Genomic DNA, 23,449 nt, shown 5'->3' on the forward strand with positions numbered 1-23,449 from the left:
ATAAATACTGTTATGTTAGTTTGTAAGATAGCCTTAACTTCAGGCTATTTACCGTGATACAAAAGTATTATTGAATTGTGTTTGGTTTACAACACAACCAAATATCAACATTTAAAGGATATCTAATACTTGGTAAGTTTCATCTGAGCCTCTGGCTTAATCCTTGTCTTTAATTTACATTTTTAGTTAAGTTGTCGACAAGTTAATAGGCTATTAACTGTATTGCAAAACTGTAATTTAATTGTGTTTGTTTGTCAACGCAACCAAATATTAACATTTGAAGTAGTTTTATCTTTTGTTCCATTGACTTAGTCTGGCTTTAATTCCAGTTTGTCTACAAATTAATAATTGATATGTTCAATTCATATCTCCATCTCAACCAAGAATCAATTGTATAGAATGGGGACTAAATCAAATCAAACGTTATTTAAAGTGCATTTAAAGTTTGATTTAATTTAGTCCTATTCTTTAAGTTAGATTTTTGGTTGAGATGGACACGTGAATCCATCATATCAATCATTTATTTGTAGACAAACTGGAATTAAAGCCAGACTAAGTCAGTGGCACAGATGGAACTCTCCAAGCAGAAGATCTCTTTCAAATGTTGATGTTTACTTGCATTGACTGTCAAACCCAATTCAATACTCAGTTTGTCTACAAAATGAATTATTGATATGTTGGATTCACGTCTCCATCTCAAACAAAATCTAACGTAAAGAATATGACTAAATGTAATCTAATAAACTTTAAATGCACTTTAAATAAATAGACATGGAGACAACATATTAACGTCTTCAACGCAACCAACAATCTAACTTAAAGAATAGGACTAAATTAAATCAAACTTTAAATGCACATTAAATAAACTTTGATTGAAATTTAGTCCATATTCTTTAACTTATATTTTTTGGTTGAGATGGAGACATGAATCCAACATTAATAATTACCTTGAAGAGTAAATTTGAAATGAACCAAAGCTTGAAACCCTAGGCCTATATGTATTGTCTATTTAAGCAATACAGCCCGAGGGCTATTCTTACACAGAACGCAACGTGTGCCCGGATACAGCTCTAAGCCGTGGTATATTGGCCGTGGTATATTGGCCATATATCACAAACCCCTGAGGTGCCTTATTGCTACTATAAACTGGTTACCAATGTAATTAAAGCAGTAAAAATAAATATTTTGTCATAACCGTGGTATATGGTCTGATATACCATGGCTGTCAATCAATCAGCATTCAGGGCTCGAACCACCCACTTTCTCTATTTTTTTTACCATGGTTGAATTGAAATAATAGCTGTTGATGACTTTGCAAATGCTATATAGGCCTAAATAGTATAATTGATGATGCATGACTTATAAAGTACGGATACATTTAATTTGCGCTGTTAAACCTACCCTTTGGAATTACTTTGATAGCAACATTTAGTTATTAAGAGATCTCTCAATAATCATTCTCACAATAGCACATTGGCAGTAGTCAGTGACATAGTACATAACAACTAAGTAGGGCTGAGCTTGGTTGAAACCCTGGATGGGAAACCAAATTTATAGTTGTAGATAGATCAACTCTCCAGTAGGAGGTGCTGCTCAGCCTGTTTTTTTTTTCTTCTTCTGATAGTGGATATAAGGTTGAAGTTCTGCCATTGTTTCAAAGATACAAATTTAACATATTTCATACAAGGTTTGTCTATGTTGAAAATTGGTTACAATGACGACATAACCTTGTGGTTGAAAAAAACATTTTACGTTTTTTCAATTCCAATGTATTTTCCACATAGATTCCACGTCCCAATACGTTGATTCAACCTGTTTGTGCCCAGTGAAATCCCACAGCCGTATCCACGTTCAGTCTCTTTTTAGAACTGTTTAGACAGCACCTAAAAACCATATAAATAAAAATGTCACTGACGAGGATGAGTACCAATGCACAACAACAGGAAACAGTCAAGGCGATGAAGGTGGAGCTTTCACGTTAAATGACTGGGTTTCGACTGACACGTGCCTTTCGCCACCCCCCAGGACGTCACCGCCCAGGGAAGAACGGGTGAACCGGCGGATGGTGCCGACGAAGGAGGCCGGGTACAGGGTCCTTATGGAGCCCCGGGACCAGTCCCAGCTGGGGTAGAGGCGCTTAAGGACGGCGCGGCGAAACAGGATGTACACCCAGGGGTCCAGGATCTGGTTCCAGGTGGCGAAACGGATGAAGAGCAGCAGGTAGCGGACCTGAACTGGGCTCTCTGACAACACAGTCTGTGCAATAAACACCTGTGAAATGTAGGGGGAGGGAGGGACAGAAAGAAAATTAGAAGAATAGGGAGGGAAATGGAGAGACAGAAAGAAAATAAGAAGAATAGGGAGGGAGATGGAGAGACAGAAAGAAAATGAGAAGAATAGGGAGGGAGATGGAGAGAATAACAGTTAGAGAGAGAGAGAGGGGAAGTGAGAGGGAGAACGATTTGTCATCAGTAGTTTGAACACGAGTGCAGCAGTTTGGGCCTTCTCACACACATTCATACACGCACACACACACATTCATACACACACTCACACACACAAATAAGCATTACTCCTCAGAAATGACATATGCGCTTGTGTTTAGCAAATAATTTGCATTTTCCAGATGCATCTAAAAAATGCTAACAGTCCCTTTTAGTGTCTCAGGATTGCAGCTGGCAGACAGTGAGTTGCTGTGGTCAAACACACACACACACACGAATCATTAACAACGGAACACACACGCATGCATCATTAACAACGGAACACACGCATGGAGTACGCAGATACACAACGACCACATGTCCAAAGCGTTGCTTATGATTTGGAATGATCATAGTTTTTAAACGTTTTTTTTTTTAGATACCACCATCGTTGGTCCATTGGGGGGGGGGGGTTGGGTGTGCACTGGAAAAAGCAGAGATTGCAAGTGAATGGCTTATTGCCTGCCTGATATGGAATAGAACAGAAACGAATATCCCTCGAATATCCTTTGGACTGAGCATGCTCCAGTTGGGGGTTATGAATAATGTAGTTCAAAAGCTGTTAAGGAGAAGTGAAGCGGCTAAGATGGCTGTCCAAAGCGGATGAGTCCATAGTTGTGGCACGAATGATACATTAATCTGGATGGTCTGGCTTTGGATGAGGTCCGGAGGAGTCACAGCCCAAAGCAATGTGCAGTGAGTAAAGATAGGGGGCACTATAAACATTAGCTGTTTTTACTCGCCTTAGTCTGGACTCCTGACATAGGATGTATACCCAGGGGTCACATAGCTGATTGAAGGTGGCCATCCGTAGGGTGAGTAACATGAAGTCAGGCTCTACGGGTTTGCCGTACACAGCACCTTTCAGACTATATATCTGTACAGGACAGTCAGGAGGTTAGACTGGATAAAGGGCTCCAGAAGTGCTGAAGAACATACGATAGTGGGGCGGCAGGTAGCCTAGTGGTTAGAGTGGTTAGTGGTTAGAGGGCTAGTAACCGAAAGGTTGCAAGATCGAATCCCCGCACTGACAAGGTAAAAATCTGTTGTTCTGCCCCTGAACAAGACAGTTAACCCACTGTTCCTAGTCTGTCCTTGTAAATAAGAATTTGTTCTTAACTGACTTGCCTTGTTAAATAAAGTGTTACCATTATTTCCACCTAACTCTTTCCCTTCCTTCCTAAAATAATTAGGCTTCAATCTAACCCCTTTTAGATTTTTAAATGAAAAATGTTGGTTAAAAAAGGCCTTCGATATTGATTTGGTGGCGCTTAAAAAAATAATCTAGCGGAAACACTGACAAACACAAACACTGACAGTCAACACTTTATTTTGATGGTAGGTACTGTGTATTGAAAATAAAGTGTTACAGAACACACAAAGAGCAGTGGAACAGTAGCACTTCATACACCCACATTGTGAGGCTGTGATGTGAGTTGATGTGGTTTTTGGCCTCCCAACTACCTAAGCCACAATGTTGATTACAAAGAGCCTTGAATGGCTACGGTCCAGAAGTATTACAGCACTTTGAGGTCAGCTAATTTAGTCTGCATTGCTTAGGAGAAATGAGGCATTTAGAGACTGGTAGCTTAGACCAGACTAAGCCCCATTTTTTTGAGAGTGAGAAATAACGAGATGTGTATACAGCGCGTTCGGAAAGTATTCAGACCCCTTGACTTTTTCCACATTTTGTTACGTTACAGCCTTGTTCTAAAATTGATTACATCGTGTGTCCCCCCCCCATCAATCTACACACAATACCCCATAATGACAAAGCAAAAACAAGTTTACATTTTTTTTCTTCAAATGTATAAAAAATATGACATTAACATAAGTATTCAGACCCTTTACTCAGTACTTTGTTGAAGCACTATTGGCAGCGATTGCAGCCTCGAATCTCCTTGGGTATGACACTAAAGGCTTGGCACACCTGTATTTGGGGAGTTCTTCCCTCTACAGATCCTCTCAAGCTCTGTCAGGTTGGATGGGGAGCGTTGCTCCCCAGCTATTTTTAGGTCTCTCCAGAGATATTCAATCGGGTTCAAGTCAGGGCTCTGGCTGGGCCACTCAAGGACATTCAGAGACTTGTCCTGAAGCCACTCCTGCATTGTCTTGGCTGTGTGCTTAGGGTCATTGTCCTGTTGGAAGGTGAACCTTCGCCCCAGTATGAGGTCCTGAGTGCTCTGAAGCAGGTTTTCATCAAGGATCAGCATCATGATGTTTTTCAGTAGCTGGGACTGGGAGACTAGTCAGGATCGAGGGAAAGATTAACGATCCTGACTAGTCTCCCAGTCCCTGACGCGGAAAAACATTCCCAAAGCATGCCACAACATAGGGATGGTGCCAGGTTTCCTCCAGACGTGACGCTTGGCATTCAGGGCAAAGAGTTCAATCTTGGTTTCATCAGACCAGAGAATCTTGTTTCTCATGGTCTGAGAGTCTTTAGATGCCTTTGGCAAACCCCAAGTGGGCTGTCATGTGCCTTTTCCTGAGGAATGGCTTCTGTCTGGTCACTCTACCATAAAGGCCTTATTGGTGGAATGCTGCAGAGAACTGTATACTTTTTACATTTTATTTTTTACCTTTATTTAACTAGGCAAGTCAGTTAAGAACAAATTGTTAATTTCAATGACGGCCTAGGAACAGTAGGTTAACTGCCTTGTTCAGGGGCAGAACGGCAGATTTTTACCTTGTCAGCTCTGGGATTCAATCTTGCAACTTTTCGGTTACTAGCCCAACGCTCTAACCACTAGGCTACCTGCCGTCCCAGGTAGCCTAATAAGGTATTTCTGTTTTTTATTTTTAATACATTTGCAAACATTTCTTAAAACCTGTTTTCACTTTGTCATTATTGGGTATTGTGTGTAGATTGATGAGGGGGAAAAATGATTTAATCAATTTTAGAATAAGATGTAACGTAACAAAGGAAAAGCTCTGAATACTTTCTGAATGCCCTGTACATTACATGTCTGAGACAGTTTGTTTATGTAATATAACATTTATGTATTTGTTAGTACTTTTATCAACTGAACTTATTCACTGTGCGATTGAAAACTTTGTATCAGTTTTGAATTGAATCGATTGAACACAAAGAGACAGAGGGACAGAGGCAGATCTAGGAAAGAGACTCTGGCCCGGATATCCCCCTTTGTCTGCAGCCGGAGATGGCCCTCTCTTACAGGCCTTATCTCCAGCCAGCATACAGCCCCACTCCCTAATACAGGGGCCAGTTCCTCTTCCTGAACTTGACCTTAGCTGTAAGCAATGCACATTGCTTACAAAGACGCCCCACAGTTTATGCTGTTCAGCCAGTTATTCAGCCTTATTTTACCAGGTAAGTTGACTGAGAACATATTATTGCAACAACCTAGGTAAGAGTTACAGGGAGAGAAGAGGGGATAAAACCACCAATTGGAAGCTGGGGATGATTAGGTGGCCATGATGGTCATGTTGGTAATGTAGCCAAGACACCCCTTACTCTTACGATAAGCGCCATGGGATCTTTAGTGACCACGGAGAGTCAGGACAACCGTTTAACATCCCATCCCGAAAGACGGCACCTTACGCAGGACAATGTCCCCTTCGCTGCCCTGGGGCATTGGAATCTCCATAGACCAGAGGGCCCCCTTCTGGACCTCCAACAGCATTTCCAGCAGCAGCTGTTCTTCAATCCAGGGACCAACCTTGCTTAGCTTTAGAGGCAAGTCAGCAGTGGTACCGGAAAGTTAGCCAAAGAGAGTTCAATTAGCGGAGGGTCGAGAGAGCAACCTCAATTATCAGAGCTTTTTGTGTGCACATATTGATACACATGTATTGGGGCCTGTATCAAGTGGGAGTTGATCATTATCTCTTGACTTAATTTGCCATACAAATGCAGTACGTATACAGTATGCAGCAGTGATGGTCTATTGCATTATATATGTTAATTAAGTCAGTTAAGATCAAATTCTTATTTACAATGACGGCTTTCCTTGAAGGCAAAAGGCTGGAATTAAAAATAAAAATAAATTAAATAAAAATATAGGACAAAATACACATCACGATAAGAGAGACAACACAACACTACATAAAGAGAGAACTAAGACAACACAGCATGGTAGCAACACAACATGGCAGCAACACAACATGGTAGCAGCACAAAACAGGGTACAAACATTATTGGGCACAGACAACAGCACAAAGGTCAAGATGGTAGAGACAACAATACATCACGCAAAGCAGCCACAACTGTCAGTAAGAGTGTCCATGATTGAGTCTTTGAATGAAGAGATTGAGATAAAACTACATTTTGAGTGTTTTTTGCAGATCATTCCAGTCGTTAGCTTTGAATGAAGAGATTGGGTGGTTCGAGCCCTGAATGCTGATTGGCTGACAGCCGTGGTATATCAGAGCATTTACCACGGGTATGAAAAAACATGTATTTTTACTGCTCTAATTACTTTGGTAACCAGTCTACAATAGCAATAAGGCACCTCGGGGGTTGGTGATATATGGCCAATATACCACGGCTAAGGATTGTGTGCAGGCTTGTTCACGTTGCGTCGTGCATAAGAACAGCCCTTAGCCGTGGTAAATTGGCCATATACCACACCCCCTTGGGCCTTGTTGCTTAAATATGTTACAAAGAACAAATGTGATCATTTCTTACACATCAATACTGAATGATGACTATAATGATGTGTTTGAGTGGATATTGTGTCCTCCTGACATGTACCGTACGTGCTTGGTATAGTGTGTATATGTGTGTGTACGTATGTATGCGTGCACGTTTTGATAGGCTGCCACTACTCACCAGCAGGGGGCACCAGCAGATGGTAGCGATCATCATGATCCAGATGAGCTGCACCATCATCTCCACCTCGTAGTCGCGGCGACGCTGCGTGCTGTCCTGGCCGCAGCACACCTTGACCAGGGTCACCACGCTCACAGTGTTGAGCAGGAAAGACACGGCTATGGACAGCAGCCCCACCAGAGAGAAGAGCAGACAGAAGACCATGTCGCTAGCCTTAGAGCTAATGTTGAAGAAGCACCAGGAGCCTGGTTTCTGCATATGGTAGCTCCCCACGCCCACCAGGGGCAGCAGTGAGATGGACCCCGCCACCGCCCACACCATCAGCACTATGCACACGGCCCGCGACTTGGGCATGCTGGTCGAGCGGGCGAACGGTCGGTTGATGCCCACGAAGCGCTCCACAGCCATGGTGGCGCCCAGCAGCAGCGGGCACAGGCCGTAGAAGACCATGGACATGCCCATGTAGTTGCAGAAGTGGCAGTGCGGGTCCAGGCGGCGCCAGTTGAACTGGGTGAAGTGGAAGGAGATCACGATAATGCCGGTGACCAGGAGGCCCATGAAGTCGGTGACCACCAGGCCGCCGAGGAAGACGAGAAAGGAGGAGCGCGAGCGGCTGTGCATGCGCTGGAAGGACTTGAGGAGGACCACAAAAGCGATGAGGTTGAAGGTGAGGCCCAGAGGGCTGAACACAGTGGAGAAGTAGACGGAAGCAATGGTGTGGGTGAAGTTGAAGGGGGGATTGTTGATGGAGAAGCACGGTGGAGTCGTCTCGTTGGAGAGGTTCATGGTGGCGGTTGCAGGAAGTTCGGCTATTCCCAACACTTCAGAAGAGGAGGAACTAGTCCATTTCAGATTTCCGTTGTCTTTATTCTTCATCCTGACAAATGGGACAGAACTCTGCATTAGTAACAGAATAACAGATTTAGCTCAGTAACAGATTTAGCTCACAGGACAGAAAAATAAACTTCCATTCAGCAAAGACTATATATGATATGATATGTTGTGGCAGGAATGTTTATTCGTTGACAGAACTGGAATGCTTACACTCGACTGACCTCGAAAACTACATACAGCTTTCAAAAATGTTCACAGAACCAACTGAAAACTTTTGTCTGCCATACTGTCATTGTCTACATAGCCTTTTGGAACCAGTCGGATTGCTACGTTTACCATTCTATTGAACACAGCGATAAGGCCGGTTCCACCAGAGACTTTGACCCCATAGAGACTTTGACCCCATGAATTCCAAATTGTGGGAGACAGTAAAAACACACAACTGTAGTAGCCCATCTCTTGGCAGGAAATGCAGTTACATCAACATTACGCCAACGTTAATATAATGTTGTCCTTAACAGAGGTCAGAGGTCAGCTTACTAGTCATTCACTTCTGCCATCAAACTAAATTGAGATCACGTAGCCTACCGGTAAAATTAGAGACTATCATGGGGACATGACAAGAGAGAATAAACAGGAAACAGATTCTCCAAATGCCATCCTACTATTCTTTCACTGAGGAACGTGTGCTAACTGCATTGAAGGTATGAACCCAAATCACTGAGTCCAGAAAATCATATGCTCTCATTTCAATAAAATTAAATAATCAAAGAAGTTCACCAAGCTTAGTAGATAGTTGGGGTTGCTAAGATGTAGTTGCTAAAGATGTAGTTGCTAAGATGTAGTTGCTAAGATGTAGTTGCTAAGATGTAGTTGCTAAGATGTAGTTGCTAAAGATGTAGTTGCTAAGATGTAGTTGCTAAAGATGTAGTTGCTAAGATGTAGTTGCTAAAGATGTAGTTGCTAAGATGTAGTTGCTAAGATGTAGTTGCTAAAGATGTAGTTGCTAAGATGTAGTTGCTAAAGATGTAGTTGCTAAGATGTAGTTGCTAAGATATAGTTGCTAAGATGTAGTTGCTAAATATGTAGTTGCTAAAGATGTAGTTGCTAAGATGTAGTTGCTAAGATGTAATTGCTAAATATGTAGTTGCTAAATATGTAGTTGCTAAATATGTAGTTGCTAAAGATGTAGTTGCTAAGATTTGGAAAGTATTCAGACCCCTTCACTTTTTCCTAATTTTGTTACGTTACAGCCTTATTCTAAAATTGATTAAAAAAATATTTTCCTCATCAATCTACACACAAAACCCATAATGACAAAGCGAAAACAGGTTTTTAGAAATGTTTGCTAATTTATAAAAATGAAAATACAGAGAGATCCTTAATGAATACCTGCTCCAGAGAGCTCAGGACCACAGACTGGGGCGAAGGTTCACCTTCCAACAGGACAACGGCCCGAAGCACACAGCCAAGACAATGCAGGAGTGGCTTCGGGACAAGTCTCTGAATGTCTTTGAGTGGCCCAGCCAGTGCCCGGACTTGAACCCGATTGAACATCTCTGGAGAGATCTGAAAATAGCTGGGCAGCAACGCTCCCCATCCAACCTGACAGAGCTTGAGAGGATCTGCAGAGAAGAATGAGAGAAACTCCCCAAATACAGGTATGCCAAGTTTGTAGCGTCATACCCAAGAAGACTTGAGGGTGTAATCGCTGCCAAAGGTGCTTCAACAAAGTACTGAGTAAAGGGTCTGAATACTAAAAAACTGTTTTTGCTTTGTCATTATGGGGTAGTGTGTGTAGATTGATGAGGAAAACATATATTTAATCAATGTTTGAATAAGGCTGTAACGTAACAAAATGTGGAAAAAGTTTAGGGGTCTGAATACGAATGCACTGTAGTTAGTGATTTTCTGTTTACTGTTTGAGACCTTTCTATCCCCAGCTATGGCTAGACAGTCAGTCTTTCTGTGACCAGACTGGGAATAGTTATCAGGTCAAATTTCACCTGTGTTCCTTGGAGGAATGGCATTATGTTGTTGCAATCAGGCTCAAGATTTCCCCGTCTCCCTGCGTGTTTTGACTGCAGAATCACGAGTAATTACACTGAAGCAATCAGCCAATATCCTAATTTCTATACTCATTCAATTTTGTTTTCCAACTAATGAGAGTGGATTACCACTGGATAAATGCACTGAAATCAGAGAGGACAAGAGAAAATAAAAATCTACAAATAAAAAACAAGCTGGTGTTGATCCTTAGACTTTTTGCTTAAATACACCTGCAATCTCAAACTATCCATATTACAGTTGAAATAGCCTACGTGCTCCAGTGTGGCTCTATTGGTGGGACCATGGTGATAGCAATTCCCACAGGGATCACGTTTACACAAACATTTATGCATTTACTGTACTATAAGTCATTTTGGATCAAAGCTTCTAAAAAAAATGACATATTATCATGATATCAAATGGATATCTTCATGTTGCTGAACACGATACCTAAACATGGAACCAATGCTGGGAACTGAAGGCAAAGGCCAGAAGTAAGTTCACCTTAAGTACCGTAGCTTATATGTGAATTCATTCAGAGAATTTCGTGATCATGTCCCGAGTGTGGTGGAGACTGTTGGTTGAAATTCTTCCAGAGATTCCGATTGTCCCATCAAGTCGATCTCCTTTGACACTAGCAAATCACCACAGAACGCGGGGCGTTCACAACGCATATTTTTGGTGCCCATGATAGAAAGCGCATGCAGTGCTGAATAAGATGAATGGCAGGCCGAAAACACTGTGGGAAACAGCACAACTCATTAGATTAGGGGAGACCGAGGCTGTGTGGCACTTTGTGACACATTTTGTGTGACACATTTTTTTAGACTTTTGTCAACAATTATTAGAAAGAACAAGGTCTTGGGTTGAAATGGGTTCCCTTTTATTATTAAAACACTGTCAATTAACAGTAATTAACAAATTACTGTAGCCTACAGTCTTAGAAATAGCCGGGCTATTGATTTTGACTGAACAATATTCAACAGCTTGTACTTTGTAAGTATAACGTTTTGAATATAACCATCCCCAACTGAGCATAAAGGCTAGTTAATTTCCATATTGCTTGACCTCGCAACTGTTGGCTCAGGTATAGCTGGTACAGGGCTAACTAACACTACCTATAATATCTTACAACTCTACAATATCATACAATGCTACAATATCATTGTTACGTTCACCAACACCAATTGATGTGCCCTACGTGCTAACGAGCTATACGTGCTAAAGTCCAACCTCAAAACACTGTAACATCATACAACTCTACAATATCATAAAACTCAACAGTTTTACAGAATGGGCAGCCAGATAACTGAATCCTTTACAAGAGCAACAAGTGTGCTGTGTTCACACAATATGTGAATTTAGATTTTCATTTTATTTAGGTGATTTAGAACTTTCAAAATGTTTCAGTGAGACCAGATTACTAATGTATAGTTTTTGAAGTCTGGCTGTGGTCAATGAAGCCTAACCAGTTTTAAATAGCCTATAGGGCCTAAATGTATCGTTTGCACGTAGCCTGTTCTACCCTTATTGTTTTATGCTAAGCTTGGGATTGCTTGATATGTCTCACAAAGTGAGACATTCATTTAAAAAACAATTCCATCATGAGGCCGTAAAAACAGCAATAAGCAAATAAAACAAATCTATAGTAGAGTCAAATAAAAAAGACATGATAAATGGTGTAAGAAACTGCTTACAATACAGTGTAATGTAGGCATGCAAAACACAAACAATTTTCTATACTCAAATAAGCTGTAGGGGAGCGACTCCTGGTAGGGAAGCATGAGGTAAATTGAGCCAAAGGGGTAAGTTGAGCCTTCCTTGTTTCTAGGAAACCATACAAAAAATATATTTTGGGACAAATATTTAGGAAGAGGTCATCATTTCATGGAGTCTGTAGGAAGAAACCACATGGAATAAGTGGTAAGTAAAATTAAAATAATAAAAAATGATTTTCACCAAGTCAAATTATTTTGTTTTAGAGGTTTCATGAGGCTTCTATCTAAACCAAAGTAGATCATTTAAAGATTGTTTTATACATCAGTTGGGGTCTCTATCAGCTCCAATATGAGGTCATAAACCTAGCATGAAAGTGCATTCCTGTAGCTGTGTGGGCTAATGTAGTCAAAATATTTGCTTTGGAGTAAGTTGAGCCAATGGTTGAGCCAATGGCAAGTTGAGCAAATTGATACAAGGGATTATTGGTGGGATATGAGGTAACAACAGGGCATGGAGTATGTTAAAAGTGTTTAAATAAGTGTTGTAAAGATGTAAAAATATGCTTAAAATGATTAAAATACAAAAGAAAGTGATTGTGAATGTGTTTAATTGTGTTTGGGAAATAAAGATAGACATGGTTTTAAAAAGGTAGTGATAATATTTCATTAGTACAGACATTTGTAGGTGGCTTAACTTACCCTGTACTGCGGCTCAATTTACCCCATACAAAAACAAGCTATGTTTTCAGAACTGTAATGTTTACATGAATTCTGATTATTTCCAGGGATACACAACATCCTGAAATATATGTAGATATCTTTGTTTGAATGAATTCTATTTTTCCCTTGAAGGAGTAATACTGAATGTGAAAAAAAGGGCTCAGCTTACCCCACTCTTCCTTATCCTCCTTGAATATGTTAGAGGCATATCAACCTTGTAAATAGTGACTATCTGGACATTATAGAAATATAAAAGCCTGGAATTAACCTATCTATTTTAGAGAAGATAATTAGTAACATGTAGCCTACCTTTTTACAGCAGTCACTCTGTCACTCAAACATCGGGGCGAAGCGTCTTCAGCCTGCTACTGTGCGCACGCCTCGGTCGTGGTCCGTTTAGTAGACTCTAGTCCACCGTGTCCACACGAGACTATCTTTATGACGTTGTAACAGCTGTAGGCTTACGGTAATGGACCTCACGAGTGACATCGGTATATGAAATTATACATAATTGATATAACCCAATGCAAAAATCGTCTGAACTCCCCATCTGCAGCAGTTAAAACGTTTATTTTTTTCGTCCCTGGAAGAAAATTGATTGACAGTGGGGAGCATTCCAAATGCAAACGTAGCTAATCAGCAAAATTCTATAATAGGCAACGAGAGAATGCAACATCGTTGATTGAATCATTGAAACTTCTTGTAGATAAAAAAAAGTGTGAATATAATGATCATAATATGTTAACAGCTTTGAAATGTGACTTTCAGAAAAAAAAGGGATTAGGGGTAGTTGCTACATCGATTTTTTTGCTTATACAGTTATAATATGTACCCATTGATTCTTGAAGAATTTAACTTATAAATGTTTCATGAGCTTAGTTCAACTGTTGTACCCCATCAGAACACAAAATATAAGCTTGTTTTAATCCAACGTTTGTAAAAAAAAAAAGTAAATGTAAACAAACATTGTATAGCCTTAAAACATGGTTAAATCTATAATGTTGTTATGATGGATGGCCAATCCTTGCATCCAAAGCTCTGCCTATGAATTTGAGAGTGGTTACCTTTCTCCAGACCTCATCCCTCAGCTAGTTATTGAACCAGGGGTGGAAAGGACACTTTGTTCTTGTTTCAACTGTTGATTACTGCTTTAAGTGTTGTAGCCCATCTGAACCAAAAATATGAACTTGTTTATTCCAATGTTTGTAAACAAAGTATAAACAAACACTGTATAGCCTTAAAACATGGGTAAAACTATAATGTTGATATGGATGCTCAATCAATGCATTCATAGTTCTGTCTTTGAATTTGAGAGTGGTTGCATTTCTCCAGCGTTTTTACAGGAAAAGTGACAGGGATTTTTTTATTTTATTGTTTCAATTGCTGATTGCCCCTTTAAGTATTAGTGCTTTTGGCATAACATGTATGTTTTCTAAATAATTTCCTATTAGACAAGCTCCATTAGAGGCCCCGCAAGTCCAATCAACTTTATACACAGGTCAATGATGACTATGTACATTACAATATCCTAAATGTGAAATATTTCTGAGGGTGTAAACAAACAGACAATTATGGTTATTAATAATCTCAGCAGTAGCCTATTTCACTGGTCAATGAGGGAGGCCAATTAGTCTGAAGGAAACACAGAGCCTATACAACCAAACCATGTAGACAACCTTATGTCACTAATATGAGACATTTTAACGCCGGCAGTTACATCAATGCTCAACTTAAGTAGCATTTAGCTGCAACAGTGTACAGCACTGCTGCTCCAGTCCAGGAACAAGAGGATGTACCCAAGGCAACATTGAATCTGTACACCATCTATGAGTAGTGACTGAGTGAATTAAAAGAGTCTCTCGTGATAAGAGGAGGGCGACGCCTTGGAAGGAGACAGGGATGGCCTGAGGTACCAGACACTGCCAGATGATTAATGGGCAGATTAACTATTGGCTTTCCAGTTGAAGTATTACAGCTGAAAGCTATTTCAAAGGCCATTATGTATCCACTGTACTGTACTGTACTTCCTTAGTCTTCCTTTGAAGATCACATTGAACTGCCATTTTGAAAGGAGGCCATCCTTTTGGGTCAAACAAACAACTTCCCAATATAGGCTACCACTCTTTGAAAAAAAGGGTTCAAAAGGTGTTCTTCGGCTGACCCATTTATGGGTCCAGGTAAAACTATTTTGTGTTCCATGTAGAGCCCTCTGTGAAAAGGGTCCTACAGTCTGGCTTTCCTAAATCACATCCAGATAATGTCCTCTTAAACAGGCATTATGCGATTTAGGCGCTACACCTGATATCTTCAAAGGAAGATACTCCCGCTGTCAGGCTCTATCGTCTTATCCTGTAAAGATGAACAGATGCCTTCATCAATGTTTTCTGCCTGCCTGCTTCTAACAGACCCTGACTACATGCAGTTGAATGTTGTCACATTATATGCATATTATTGACCTGCTGCATACTTTAGATAAGAGTAATACGCTTTACAGCAAGAAAACTAGACACTTGTACAACCATAATGTCTGTAGATGGACTGTATGATGTTACAATATATTTTATTTTTTATTTAACCTTTATTTAAACAGGGAGATCCCATTGAGACTAAGGCTTATTTTACAAGGGTGCCCCTACATGTACACAATCATACAGATTCACAACATTTCTATTGGTCTAACATGTTGGTCTCACCAGGGTTAAATCTCCCTTGTACAGAGTGAGCACAGCACCCATCTTTTATCACATAAAGGATTTCCTGTTCCCACAATAGGAATGTACAATGTACAAAATGTTCTAGTGCATTACAGTGTAATTTGTCATTTACAATTCCACTTTAGATTACTCAAAGTGGTTCCAGTGGTTCTAGATTAATTAATTTCTTTTAGTGCATGATTTTTAATTAATTTTTTACCTTTATTTAACTAGGCAAGTCAGTTAAGAACAAATTCTTATTTTCAATGACGGCCTAGGAACAGTGGGTTAATGTCACGGTTGTCGTAGGAATGAGCGGACCAAAGTGTAGCGTGTGTGTCGTTCCACATTTAATTTTCATTGTGAAGCTATGCAATACATTAATAAACTGAATGACAAAACAACAAACCGTGACGCAGAGGTGAAACATACACTACTCAAAATTAATCTCCCACAAACCCAGGTGGGACAAACACCAACTTAAATATGACCTCCAATTAGAGACAACGATGACCAGCTGCCTCTAATTGGAGATCATCTCAAACAAAGCCCAACATAGAAATACAAAAACTGGAACAACCCAACATAGAAATACAAAACTACAACATAACAACATAGAAAAACTAAACTAGAAAAACCCCCGTCACGCCCTGACCTACTCTACCATAGAAAATAACAGCTTACCATGGTCAGGATGTGACAGTTAACTGCCTTGTTCAGGGGCAGACCGAAAGATTTTTACCTTGTCAGCTCGGGGATTCGATCTTGCAACCTTTCGATAACATTTCGGTGAACCAATCCGAAAGTGGGATTGTAGAGAATTCTCAGTGGTGCTGCTCCTCTGTTATCGCACTCCACCCCATCCCCTGCCCCGACGGTGCCAGAGAGACTGGGGTGGGGATCATAAACTGGCTCCCCAAAATCCCAGTGACCTCTGTGACCTGGCCATTAGGCAGGATTAGGCAGCTGCCTAGTACGGCAGATTGACCAGGGAGGCATTTTCCGAGCTAAACTGGCCAAAATGCTCATCCAACGACACGTAACACCTCAAATAATACTACCCCAAAACAATCACAATTTCTCTCACCCAGTGGCATATGGGCTTTTTAGGTGAGCGCTGATGCCGCCCCGTGATATGCAGTGCCCACTTTGTCAAATTGTCATAGGCGTCGTAAGGATTGGACCAAAACGCAGCGGGTAAAGTGCTCATCTTCTTTCTTTATTAAAGAAAACACTTAAACAAAATAAACTGACGACGAAAACAGTCCAGTAAGGTGCACAGACTATACTGGAAACAACCACCCACAAATCACAAGTGAAAACAAACCCAACTAAATATGGCCTCCAATTAGAGCCAACGACAACCAGCTGCCTCTAATTGGAGGTCATTGCCAAAAACCAACATAGAATTAGAAAACTAGATATACACATAGAAATAGAAAATATAGAACATAAACCAAAAACACCGAAACACAAAACAAACACCCCTGCCACGCCCTGACCAAACTACAATGACAAATAACCCCTTTTACTGGTCAGGACGTGACAGTACCCCCCCCAAAGGTGCAGACCCCGAATGCACCTCAAAACCCAAAAAAAACACAAAAACAAACCCAAACTTAAAGGGAGCGAAGGGAGGGTGGCCACCGTCAACAACGGTCCCTGTGCTACACCCCCCTTCCCAATCCTCCCACTACGGAGGTGGCTCTGGCTCTGGGCGTAGCTCCCGTTCAGAAGAATCCGGGCTGAGGAGCGTTGCTGGAGACTCCGGGTTGAGGAGCGTCGCTGGAGACTCCGGGCTGGGGAGCGTCGCTGGAGGCTGAGGAGCGTCGCTGGAGGCTCCAGACTGGAGAGCGTCACTGGAGGCTGCAGACTGGAGAGCGTCGCTGGAGGCCGAGTGCTCACAGCAGGCACTGGCTGTACCGGGTTATGGAGGCGCACTGGAGGATGAGTGCGGGGAACAGGAACAGGACGTACTAATGGCAGAGTGCTCACAGCAGGCACTGGCTGTACCGGGTTATGGAGGCACACTGGAGGGTAAGTGCGCGGATCAGGAACAGGGCGTACTGGACTGGGCAGGCGCACTAGAGGCCTGATGCGTGGGACTGGCTTTGGAAGCGCCAGACTAGTGACATGCACCTCAGGGCTAGTGCGAGGAGCAGGAACAGGGTAAACTGGACCGAGGAGATGCACTGGTGGCCAGATGTGCTGCGCCGGCGCACTTCTCCCTGGCTGCCGGCTAACTCTCGCCTGGCAACGCTGCTAGTGAGATGAAGCCCACTGGCCGGCAGTGGGAGAAGATGGAATGAGATGGATTTTGCAAATTCCCAAAACTAAACTCAGTTATGAACAGGGTGGACTATGTTTTGTAGACTCTACCCTTTGCAAAAGTTTTTAAAAATCACATTGTTCAGAAGGAGTGCAAAGGCGAATTGAGTTATTGCACATGCACACTTTACAGAGTAGGCGTTCCCTAACGGAAATATGCAGATGCATGCTAGAACGCGCCAATAGGATCTCGCCAGCTCATGCTTGGCTCTGCCCACCTACTTGCTAGCTCTGCCCACTATGACTCATTTGTTCCCATTGCAAACGGCAGGCTGTGGTCTCTCTTGGTTTAGCTAAACTAGTAAATCTGTTAGTTTGGTTACCAAGGGAACTACGGTAGCTATCTAGTAAACATGCTAGCTACTTCAGTGGATGTTAAACACATTTACCAGCAAATTAGCACATTTCTAGAGACAAATGTGTTAAATTATAGCCGTGGTATAAGCGGAGTAATCAACTCAGGACTAAATGCGTTCTCTGGGAAATAATGCAACTCTACGTCGTGCATTATTTTCCATAGAACACATAGACCCTCGTTAATTATCCCTTTATACCTGCAACCCGTAATATGACTATGTAATGTAGTTTATGAATATCAATATTATACATATCAACATTTATATTATCTGACTCCATAAAGAGGACTAAGCAATGTGCAAGAGGACTATTTTCGAATTACAGGAATAGACTATCAAGAAAGATCTGAGAATTGTCTATCATAGGCAAATATTTTTTACAACATTGTAAAATGAATGATTCCATTAAACAAGGCAAATGCAAGGCATTACAAGGCATGAATAATCTAGACATGATCAGAGAGGGAGAGATAGACAAATAAACCATGGCCTAAGGGAATGCACACACAGAATGTTGATCTGCCGTTCATTCGCAGTTCGCCGTTCGTTTGGTGCGGTGTGTATTTGGGAGTGGGCGTCTGACTTGACAACATTTTTGGCAATGGACATGTAGGATCGGTTTGCAAATAGGATCAATGCATTCTAGCACCTCCCACATTCCATCTCACGTTTCATTTCTGTCAAAATGACCATTATTTGGCTGATAATGTGGGCCTTGAGTAGAAAAATTGGACGATGTTATCAAATCAAATGAAATGTATTTATAAAGCCCTTCTTACATCAGCTGATGTCACAAAGTGCTGTACCCAGCCTAAAACCCCAAACAGCAAGCAATGCAGGTGTAGAAGCACAGTGGTTAGGAAAAACTCCCTAGAAAAGTCAGAACCTAGAAAGAAACCTAGAGAGAAATCAGGCTATGAGGGGTGGCCAGTCCTCTTCTGGCTGTGCCGGGTAGAGACTATAACAGAACATGGCCAAGATGTTCAAATGTTCATAGATGACCAGCAGTTTCAAATAATAATAATCACAGTGGTTGTAGAGGGTGCAACAGGTCAGCACCACAGGAGTAAATGTTAGTTGGCTTTTCATAGCCGATCATTCAGAGTATCTCTACCGCTTCTGCTGTCTCTAGAGAGTTGAAAACAGCAGGTCTGGGACAGGTAGCACATCCGGTGAACAGGTCAGGGTTCCATAGCCGCAGGCAGAACAGCTGAAACTGGAGCAGCAACACGACCAGGTGGACTGGGGACAGCAAGGAGTCATCAGGCCAGGTAGTCCTGAGGCATGGTCCTTGGGCTCAGGTCCTCCGAGAAAGAGAGAGAAAGAAAGAAAAAAAGAGAGAAAATAGAGAAGAAGAGAGAGAGAATTAGAGAGCGCATACTTAAATTCACACAGGACACCGGATAAGACAGGAGAAATACTCCAGATATAACAGACTGACCCTAGCCCCCCGACACATAAACTACTGCAGCATAAATACTGGAGACTGAGAAAGGAGGGGTCGGGAGACACCGACGATACAGGGCCAAACAGGCAGAATATAACCCCACCCACTTTGCCAAAGCACAGCCCCCACACCACTAGAGGGATATCTCCAACCACCAACTTACCATCCTGAGACAAGGCCGAGTATAGTCCACGAAGATCTCCTCCATGGCACAACCCAAGGGGGGGCGCCAACCCGGACAGGAAGATCCCGTCAGTGACTCAACCCACTCAAGTGACGCACCCCTCCTAGGGATGGCATGGAAGAGCACCAGTAAGCCAGTGACTCAGCCCCTGTAATAGGGTTAGAGGCAGAGAATCCCAGTGGAAAGAGGGGAACCGGCCAGGCAGAGACAGTAAGGGCGGTTCATTGCTCCAGAGCCTTCCGTTCACCTTCACACCACCTGGGCCAGACTACACTCAATCATAGGACCTACTGCAGAGATGAGTCTTCAATAAAGACTTAAAGGTTGAAACCGAGTCTGTGTCTCACATGGATAGGCAGACCATTCCTTAAAAATGGAGCTCTATAGGAGAAAGCCCTGCCTCCAGCTGTTTGCTTAGAAATTCAAGGGACAATTAGGAGGCCTGCGTCTTGTGACCGTAGCGTACGTGTAGGTATGTACGGCAGGACCAAATCGGAAAGATAGATAGGAGAAAGCCATGTAATGCTTTGTTGGTTAGCAGTAAAACCTTGAAATCAGCCCTTGCCTTAACAGGAAGCCAGTGTAGAGAGGCTAGCACTGGAGTAATATGATCATATTTTTTATAAATAACCGGGACGATTTCTGGTCCCAGTCCGTCCCTGGCAGCAGCAGCAAAACCATGATGAAAAGCAAGTTCACACCTAAGAGGACAAATCTCTCCTCTTACCCATCATATAAAGTCCCTTCAGAAAGTGTTCATACCCTCTCACTTATTCCACATCTGGTTGTGTTACAGCCTGAGTTCAACATTGATTAAATATACTTTTTCCTCTCACCCATCTACACACAATACCCCATAATGACAAAGCAAAAACATATGTTTTGACATTTCTGTAAATGTATTAAATGAAATACAGAAATATCGAATTTACACAAGTATTTTCCCTCCTGAGTCAATACATGTTAGAATCACCTTTTGGCAGCAATTGCAGCTGTGAGTCAGGAGTGTGAATACTTGTGTAAACATTTTTTTTCTGAAGGCACTGTATATGATGATTAGAGGATTTGTCCTCTTAGTTGCTTTGAAACTCTATGGCAAGACCTGAAAATGGCTGTCTAGCAATGATCAACAATCAACTTGACAGAGCTTGAATAATTTTAAAAAGAATAATGTGCAAATATTTTACAATCCAGGGGTGCAAAGTTCTTAGAGGTTCTCCTAATGACTCCTTGTGACAAGGCTGGGAGCCTGCAAGCTGACGCCGGTTGTCAGTCGAACAGTGTTTCCTATGACATATCGGTGCAGCTGACATCTGGGTTAAGAGATGAGAAGTAGACAGCCAGGCAGGTCACTTTTCTGAGGATGCATGACTCCACCTTTGCCTCTCCCGAGCCCAGTGAAGAGTTACAGAGATGAGCCAAGGGACCTAATTTGTTAAAGAAATACCCTTGTGGCCATACCATCCTGTGGGACTCCCCCCGACCCACATGAAATTATGGCATGTTTGAAGGGAAAACAAAACACAGGGCGATATCTCTCTAACCAACTCCATAGGCACTGCTATTTACAATGTACTAAAGACGTCAAAATCTCCCTGTCGCATTTCCTAATCACACACTGCCTTTCACAGCTGTACACTCGCACTTTTCACACACGTACACATGGATTTTGTACTGTAGATATGTGGTAGTGGTGGATTAGGGGCCTGAGGGCACACAGTGTGTTGTGAAATCTGTGAATGTATTGTAATTGTTTTTAAATTGAATAAACTGCCTTAATTTAGCCGGACCCCAGGAAGAGTAGCTGCTGCCTTGGCAGGAAGTAATGGGAATTCATAATGAATACAAATACACTCCAGCATGGACATGACAGTTACACTATTCAGTGGCACCAGGATCTTCAGCCCATCCGTCACTCAAGCAGGGCTGGCGGCCAGTTTCGAACAACCAGACAGGTTCTGCTTGATTTCTCTACTAATCTGCCAATTTGCCAGTTAATTACAATAAGGGCCTGGTGCCAAAGCCCACAAGCTGATATGCTAACCCTTTCACCCCTTTCACTGGGTGCTGGCTGGATTCCTTATATATATATATATATAGACTGTTCCATACAACTCTAGACTGTTCCATACATGGACGTCCTGTTGTAGGGAACTCTAGACTGTTCCATACATGGACATCCTGTTGTAGGGAACTCTGTAGATTGTACCATACATGGACATCCTGTTGTAGGGAACTCTGTAGAGATTTTCAGAGTTGGCCATCCCTGAGACTGGGTATGGTAACTCGTATGTCTAAAGGTTAGTAATGAAGTTGCCTGGGGCATGGAAAATAATACCTGATGGTAGGAGGCAGAGGTTAGAGGTGAGGGGTCAAAGTTCAAGTGAGATGTGCCCAGACATGAGTAGAGGGCTTTGTTAGAGTATTTATACCATTGTTATACACACACACACACACACACACACACACACACACACACACACACACACACACACACACGAGCATGACAGAGGAAGAGCAACCAAACTTAAATACCTTATCATACTGGTGGAAGCATTCAGCTGAAACCAACCCAGCGGCATGTTGTTGTTGTTAGCCATGAGGAGCTGTAGAATTGCAGAGCAGAAACAAACTCCCCTTGAACCCTACACATTGAGATCACACCAGCGGCAAGTCTCTCATCATTACAGACAAAACAAACTTCTTGCTGTTATAAGACCGAGCCCCTTCAAGGTTGGGCGGACATACATTCCTCGTCTCAATAGGCACGTAAACAACCAGGAAACAATTGAAAAGGAGAGACTAATTACTCTTTGACTTCTTGAGGCAGGAATGTGCAATATTCCTCTCTTGAAAAAAACGCATGAAAGAGGAGATACAGAAACGTCTGCAGGCTGATTTAATTTCAACCACATACAGGAGGCATGTTCAAACAGAACCGAAATAGCTAATTAAGAGGCATCATCAGAAGTCAGAATCACTTTATTCGCAAGTACCCGATTTCGACTTATGAAATTTACACTTTTCCTACTCATGCCTTTCCCAACACACTTCTCAGAAGTTGGTATTCAGACTTCCCTTATACAGGTGCGTAAAGGGTTTGCATGCGTGGTTCCCTTGCTCACGCTGAATACATTTAATTAAACCGCTGGAAACGCTCCCACCTGCTGACCAACAGATTTTTTCTGAGAATTTTCATTCAATAGAGTTTTCAGTACATACAGAACCGTTCAAAAGTTTGGACACACCTACTCATTCCAGGGTTTTTCCTTTATGTTTACTGTTTTCTACATTGTAGAGTTATCAGGAATCAAGGTAAGACCCAAGTGCAGACTGTGTGAAGTAACAATGTTTATTGTAACAACAGGGGCGGGCAAACGACAGGTCAAGGCAGGCAGGGGTCGATAATCCAGAGTAGAGGCCAAGGTACAGGACGGCAGGCAGGCTCCGGGTCAGGCAGAGTTCAGTAACCCAGAGAGGGAGCAAAGGTACATGACTGCAGGGAGGGTCAGGGACAGGCAGAGTGGTAAGGCGGGCGGGTACAAGGACCAGGGAGGGTCAGGGACAGGCAGAGTGGTAAGGCGGGCGGGTACAAGGACCAGGGAGGGTCAGGGACAGGCAGAGTGGTAAGGCGGGCGGGTACAAGGACCAGGGAGGGTCAGGGACAGGCAGAGTGGTAAGGCGGGCGGGTACAAGGACCAGGGAGGGTCAGGGACAGGCAGAGTGGTAAGGCGGGCGGGTACAAGGACCAGGGAGGGTCAGGGACAGGCAGAGTGGTAAGGCGGGCGGGTACAAGGACCAGGATGACGAGAAAAAGAGAGACTGGAGAAAACCAGGAACAGAGA

General features: G+C 42.4%; 1 protein-coding gene across 2 annotated transcripts; it reads right to left on the reverse strand.

The window, feature by feature from the left end:
- Positions 1–1,268: 1,268 nt before the first annotated feature.
- On the reverse strand, positions 1,269–13,159 carry tbxa2r (thromboxane A2 receptor). 2 transcript variants are annotated; one of them, XM_029695560.1, is made up of 4 exons: positions 12,906–13,159; positions 7,276–8,152; positions 3,227–3,360; positions 1,973–2,271 (listed from the first exon to the last, which is right to left on the reverse strand). In XM_029695560.1, exons 2-4 carry the CDS (start codon positions 8,149–8,151, stop codon positions 2,097–2,099), a joined length of 1,185 nt encoding a protein of 394 aa, XP_029551420.1. In that variant the 5' UTR covers position 8,152; positions 12,906–13,159; the 3' UTR covers positions 1,973–2,096. The 2 variants fall into 2 exon arrangements, with proteins under 2 accessions (XP_029551419.1, XP_029551420.1); XM_029695559.1 differs by lacking the exon at positions 3,227–3,360 and having other exon boundaries at positions 1,269–2,271; positions 12,906–13,148.
- Between the last annotated feature and the right edge of the window lie 10,290 nt (positions 13,160–23,449).

This window comes from Salmo trutta, chromosome 17 (genome assembly GCF_901001165.1).
Source record: "Salmo trutta chromosome 17, fSalTru1.1, whole genome shotgun sequence".
NCBI lineage: Eukaryota > Metazoa > Chordata > Actinopteri > Salmoniformes > Salmonidae > Salmo > Salmo trutta.

Coding starts and splice junctions, on each gene's coding strand:
- tbxa2r (XM_029695559.1), bottom strand. CDS start 8,151: ATGAAGAATAAAGACAACGGAAATCTGAAATGGACTAGTTCCTCCTCT. Junction 2,272..7,275: donor TCTGCTGGTGCCCCCTGCTG/GTGAGTAGTGGC, acceptor TACATTTCACAG/GTGTTTATTGCACAGACTGT.